Source organism: Staurois parvus, unplaced genomic scaffold (assembly GCF_062004578.1).
Source record: "Staurois parvus isolate SC_StPar_1 unplaced genomic scaffold, SC_StPar_1.0 ptg000715l, whole genome shotgun sequence".
Taxonomy (NCBI): domain Eukaryota; kingdom Metazoa; phylum Chordata; class Amphibia; order Anura; family Ranidae; genus Staurois; species Staurois parvus.
In genome coordinates, this window is record NW_028318511.1 from 11,365,555 (window position 1) to 11,372,431 (window position 6,877).

The following is a 6,877-nucleotide window of genomic DNA, read 5'->3' on the forward strand; positions in this document are numbered from 1 at the left end:
GGCCGGACCAAGAGTAGATGAATGATGTGTATGTGTCATCCATAGTAAGTATAGTAATATTCCCCCATAGTAAGCATAGTAATTAATCCCCCATATAGTAATTCATCCCCCATAGTAATTCATCCCCCATATAGTAATTCATCCCCCATAGTAATTCATCCCCCATATAGTAATTCATCCCCCATAGTAATTAATCCCCCATATAGTAATTCATCCCCCATAGTAATTCATCCCCCATATAGTAATTCATCCCCCATAGTAATTAATCCCCCATATAGTAATTCATCCCCCATAGTAATTCATCCCCCATAGTAATTCATCCCCCATATAGTAATTCATCCCCCATAGTAATTCATCCCCCATATAGTAATTCATCCCCCATAGTAATTCATCCCCCATATAGTAATTCATCCCCCATAGTAATTCACCCCCCATATAGTAATTCATCCCCCCTATAGTAATTAATCCCCCATATAGTAATTCATCCCCCATAGTAATTCATCCCCCCTATAGTAATTCATCCCCCATAGTAATTCATCCCCCGTATTAAGTCCCCAAGCCCCCCCTGTGTCAATTCACTTACCTTTGCTCCGCGCGTTCCTCTCGCCATTCCGGTGTAGCATGAAAAACTGTCTCCTATGAGGATCTGTCCCCCTCGACGTATCTGCGCATGTGCCAGTTTCAGGTATTAGCAGCCGATCGCAGATACGTCGAGGGGGACAGATCATCCTGACAGTATCACGCTCCGCGGGCCGGATTAAAAGGTCCGCCGGGCCGTAGTTTGCCCATTGCTGTTCTAATGATTGGTCTATTTGTGAGCCGAGGCCACATGTTACGGATGAAATTGCAATTTTTCCCACGGCACACCAGACAATATCTCACGGCACACTAGTGTGCCACGGCACAGTGGTTGAAAAACGCTGTTCTAGACAACTGTTTAGAAGAACCCATGGTGCTGATTGTTGGGGCTAGGTCAGATGAGTCTGGGCATTTAAAACCTTTGAGATTGACATCACCTGGTCTTCCCAGACGATGATTGAGAACAATCCATGACACTGGCAGGTCTCAGCTTTGGAAAGGGGGCAGTGCATGCTATAAATTCTGCAGGGTGCCCAAACTTTTGCAGATGCCATTTTTTTGTTTTCTGTTATTTTGAAAGTGTAAATGATGGAAATAAAATCTAACTTTTGTTGACATATTATAAGAATGTCTAATCTGTAATTTGATGCCTTTTGGAGATTTTTCCATCTTTCCTTGGCTTCTTTATGCACATTAATACAAATTTTTAGCTGGGGTGCCCAAACTTTCGATCCCCACTGTATATATATGTATACAGAAAGTATCCTTTCTACTTACAGGTAAGCTTTATTATAAGCTTACTTGTAGATACATGTGAGCAAGTGGTGTTTACTACCGCTTTAAGTAGATGTGGCCCTAAATAGAGACTATTTGGCCCCTTGAGGATTAGTTACATTCAGTTTGGCATGTTTCATTCATCAAAAAGATCTTTTTATCTTTTAGGTTTAGCTGGTGACTGGAAGAACTATTTTACTGTTGCACAGAATGAGAAGTTTGATGAACACTACAAGAAACATATGTCAGACACGAACTTACACTTCAGGACTGAGATCTAATGCATTGTCCTATTGTCTGTATAATACATTTCTGACATGTCATAATATACAGTAACAATATAATTTAAAAAATAAAGTTTTCTTACATGCCAAATGTGTCACATAATATCTTCATCTTAATTAAAGAATTTTCAAAAAAAAAACTTTTTTCTGTGTAATGTATACTGAAGGAGTGCAGATGTAATGATAGCGAGCAGTATGGGCAGGGAGGCATGCAGAAGAAATGAGAGTAAGCAGAATGTGCAGGAGAATATTGCAAAGGATATGTATGTGTAGGAAAGGAATGACAAGGGGTATGACAATGTGCAGTGGGTGAAGGAGAGGAATGCCAAAATACATGACAGCAGGTAGTATGTGGAGTAGAAGTGGTGTAAGTATGACAGCTGGTGGCATGTGGAAAAGAGTGCCAAAAGTATGTCAGTGGGCAGTAACTTGCAGGGAGATGTGCAGAGGGTATGAAAAAGGGCAGTATATGCAGAAGAGTGGCAGAGGATACAACAGTAGGCAGTGTTCGTATGTCATCCTTGTGTTGAGTAGGGAGCCATCTATTGGATGTTCACTGCAACTGCACCTGGTTTTATTATTCCCTTCAACAAGAACAGAAAGCGTTTCATGCTTGTTAAGAATAAAGATTTCACATAAACCACTGCAGCATTTTTAGCTTCCTGAAGAACACCAGTGAAGGTCTCCTTCTTCCTTTGATACACATATGTCCTTTTACAGAACTATTCATTGAAGTAAACTCAGTTTTGGAATTAAACACAACACTGCTTCTGTCAGTTGTGTTAGATACCTGTGGGCTAACCGTTAGTAGGACAGCACAGTAAAAAGGCATCTGTATACAAGCGAAGATAGAGAAGCTTCACAGTAAAAAGGCATTTGTATACAGGCGAAGATAGAGAACTTTCACAGTAAAAAGGCATACTGTATGTATAACAGGTGAAGATATAGGAGCTTTACAGTAAAAAGGCATCTGTATACAGGTGAAGATAGAGAAGTTTCACAGTAAAAAGGCATTTGTATACAAGCAAAGATAGAGAAGCATCACAGTAAAAAGGCATCTGTGTAGAAGCAAAAATAGAGAAGCTTCACAGCAAAAAGGCTCTATATACAGGCGAAGATATAGGAGCTTAACAGTAAAAAAAAAAGCATATATATACAGGCAAAGATAAAGGAGCTTCCTTTAAAAGTGAAAGAATTCACATGAAAAAAAACTGTACTTGGGACTGTATTCCACTTTAACCACTTGCCCTCAAGAGGAATTACCTCCCTTCCTGACCAGGCCATTTTTTGCATTATGGCTCTGTGTTACTTTAGCTGACAATTGCACGGTCATGCAACACTGTACATAAATGAAATTTACGTCCTTTTTTCCCACGAATTGAGCTTTCTTTGGGTGGTATTTGATTGCCTGTGCATTTTTATTTTTTATGATATAAAAAAAAAAGACCGACAATTTTCAGAAAAAAAACAATATTTTTGACTTTTTGCTATTAAACATGTCCAGGAGCGAAGGACAAGGTAAGTGAAGAAGAGATCCCGGAGCAACGCTGCAGGGTATTCCTGAGTGTAGCTCGGGGTTACCGCTTGTGGTGCTGAAACTTTACCCCAAGCTACACTGGGGAATACCTCCAGGGAGGTTAACAACTCTGAAAAGAAATCCATGGACCCACACAGTTCATGCTCAAAACAAAAAAACCACACCCAAAGTGTCATGGATTCCAAAGCAAGCACAACGTAAAGCTTACCTGAAAGAAAATGCTACCTACTTCAGATTCTGTGCATCCACCAAAAAACACTGCTAAAGACTACAAGGTCAATATAAGATGCAGGGAGTGTAGTGGTGACCAGCATACCTTGGCACTGCATCCAGGTCCAGCTTCTTGGGCAAAGAGACTCCGGTAACCAACAAAGAGCAAGGAGGGGAGGATGATGAACTTACCACATAAACTGTTGCATACAAGTGTATGGAAGGGATGAGGCCCAGTTCACGTTCCAAGATTTGTTTAGTGACTGTATTCCCCTCTAAAAAACCTTTTATGAAAATGTATGCAGTGTTAGATGTTCAAAGTAATCGCTCATTAGCCAAGTCAGAGTTCTTTAATGTGTTTAGCATTACTGGTGAAACATTTTTTACACACTAAAAACATTCTCAGGTACTATGGTAAAAACAGGGAGTAGGGTATCTAACTTCACTGTTCAGTCTATTGATGGGAAAACACACATAAATCTTCCCACTCTTATTGAATGTGACACGCTGCTGGATGACAGGTCAGAAATACCAACCCCTTATCTGAAATCCTTAACAGATAAGATCTCTGTAATTGACCCTAATGCCCAAATATTCCTCTTGCTAGGGAGAGATATTCTCAGGGTGCACAAGGTGCGTAAGCAGATTAATGGACCCCATAATGCTCCTTATGCACGTTTAGATTTAGGTTGGGACATAGTTGAAAAAGTATGTTTAGTTGGGGCTCACACACCAGCAGATGTGAACTCATTTAAGAAAAACGTGCTGCCTAATGGGGGACATTTCTCTATTCAGTCCATACACCAGCTATATGTGAGTAAAAGAGACATTTAAAGCTTGCAAACTATAGCCACACACTCCCTCATTATGCCATTCAGGGACTACTGCTCGTAACGTGGACAGTTTAGGTGACAACGTGTTCAGTAGAATACAACATTATGAAAGACCTGCTATGTCCATCAAAATTCCTTGATGTAGTTGAAAAGGAGATGTTTGTAGACGAAGCATATCACTGGGTAGCACCCCTACCATTCCGCTCACCACACCCTACACTACCAAACAAAAGGGAGCAAGTACAGAAGAGACTCATTGCTCTACATTGCTCTACAGTGCTCCTTTGCAAGAAAACCTGAAATGAAAGAACATTTTGTTAATTTTATGCAAAAGATCTTTGACCATATCCAAGCAGAACATGCCCCTGGGTGAAGAGAGTTGGCACCCACCAATCTTTGGCAACTATCATTTTAAAAAACCAGGGCAGATCAGAGTAGTTTTTGATTCTAATGCTCAGTATGACAGCATCTCATTGAATGACGTACAGTAGCCCTGATTTGAATAATACTCCGCTTGGTGTCCTTATACAATTCCTCAAAGAGAAATTTGCAGTTACTACTGATGTGCAGCAAAAGTTTCCTGGTTAGAGACGATCAGTTACTTGAGGTTCCTTTGGTTTAAAGATAATGACCTCAACAAAGAAATTAGAGTTCAGGATAAAACTACATGTCTTTTGAAATAGCCCTTCACCTTGCTTAAGGCTTTGCCATAATAGGGACCCATCATCTTTGAGATTTATGGGGATAGACATTGTACACCAACATTGGAGGGGTACAAATAAAAGGAGGGCGGTATCTCAACTAGAGACGAAATGGATTTTCGAAATTGGATCTATGTATCCCTGAGGATTGAATGTGGACATAGATATTAATTGTTTTACTGACAATAGTTAATCCTACCTTTTAAAGTCCCATTAGTTTTAGTGTATTCATCAGAAGAATTTTTACCATTTTACCATTTTGTCTGAGTGCTATGCGTTTTTATCCTTAACTCTTGGCATACCTATTTAGCACATTTGATTTTTGATCATTGCAAATTTATTATATTTTATTTTTACTTTATTTTTTATTTTATTTTATTCTTATTTGCTTCTTGTTACTATATTTTAATCTATACATATTAATAAAGTTTTTATACATTTTTATATGTTATAAGGTATTTAAGAATATTTTATAGTACATGACTATGTTATACTTATAATTTCCACACATTTGTCTATTTATACTGATATAAATTGGAGTGATGTGTAACATATCATTGTTTACCTATTGTATGATGTGTCACTAACCATCACCAGTTTATTCATTTGTATATGTGGATATTCATATATCCATTATGAAACATAACTGATATGTCAACAGACGCATGACAGGTATCTTTACATGCATGCATGATAAACATCTAGCGCGCATGCGCTGTGGTTGGTGTGGAAAGGGTCCAGATAATATTTTTAGTTACGGACAGTTCTATTTGAATAATGATCATTATTAATATCGTCCGTAGCGTTTCACCACATCATTTTGCATGATTTAATGACATTATTCATCCCCTTTTTCCTCTGGTGATCTAGTGATACTGACTGGTAATTTTTGGTCTACAAAATGGCGCTTGCGCATGCGCTGCTTTAGGGATCTCCAACAAAATGGCACCGGATATGGAGACATTTTTTTCAACAAAATGGCGCACGCGTAATGCGCATGCGCCATTTTCAGTATATATTGACGCTGGTTGATGTCAGATGCTGAAGCATACCCTCTATGATTATGTGCGGTTAGCATGAAACACGTCAGTGAGGAGCTACAGCGTCGTGATGTCACGCCGCCGTCACCACGTGGGTCCCAGCGGCCATCTTGGAAATCATCTTATGGTCAGTGAATTTGTTTCTTCCCTTGTATAACTGCTTTCTTTCGAATAAATATATACCATAAGCAAAAACGGTATCACGCTATTGGCCTCCTCTTTTCTGGGCTCTTTGTGAGCTATCAACAACCCACAGAGCTGTATGAAAGGGGGAACGAGCCATATTACCAGCAGGAGGGAGCAGTGAGGGGGAATACCTGACCAGATCAGATCCATCCACACAGATGCCTTAAGTGTATCCATAGAGAATATTGTCTTTAAATGTGCAGAGTAACTGTGCATCTGGTGAGTGCACAGTCTTTTCTTAACTCCGGTCATCTCACCATTCTCTGGATGGAGCACCTATTACTGGAGATAATTTGATCTCCCATATTCACATTGGGACAATTACTCTAGCACCTATACACACTACTGGTCACTCTAACAGTGACGGACTATATTATACCACGGAAGTCACTGAATTCATATGCATTTTTAGCACTTTGTCACAAGTCACTTTATTTTTGATGAATTTTATGATTTTATTTTTCTTGGCATAATTTATACTATAATCATTGCTATTTGTTGATTAATTATTTGGCGCCACACCTTATTTATATTTTTACTTTGAGGGGTTATTTGGTATCCTTTTGGTGCTTTGGCTGCTTTGATTGCTTTTAGCGCTAACTTTGTCCTCTTTTTACGATTTTAGCTCCAAGAGCAGCTCACACAGTGCCGCGTTAAAAGTTATGTGCAGCCGTTTTGTCAGCTGAGCTAGCAGAAGTGATTCTTGCAAAAATGGACTTTGAAGCCAATGCAG

General features: G+C 39.3%; 1 protein-coding gene across 2 annotated transcripts in view; it reads left to right on the top strand.

Moving 5' to 3' along the window:
* LOC149445686 (sulfotransferase 1 family member D1-like) overlaps positions 1-1,777 on the top strand; it is a 108,106-nt gene extending 106,329 nt beyond the window's left edge. For both annotated transcript variants that reach the window (XM_089653604.1, XM_089653605.1), the window contains exon 8: positions 1,522-1,777. In XM_089653604.1, coding sequence (XP_089509730.1) covers positions 1,522-1,634 — 113 coding nt within the window. In that variant the 3' untranslated portion in view covers positions 1,635-1,777. The remainder of the gene's footprint in view (positions 1-1,521) is intronic.
* The last annotated feature ends 5,100 nt before the right edge of the window (positions 1,778-6,877 follow it).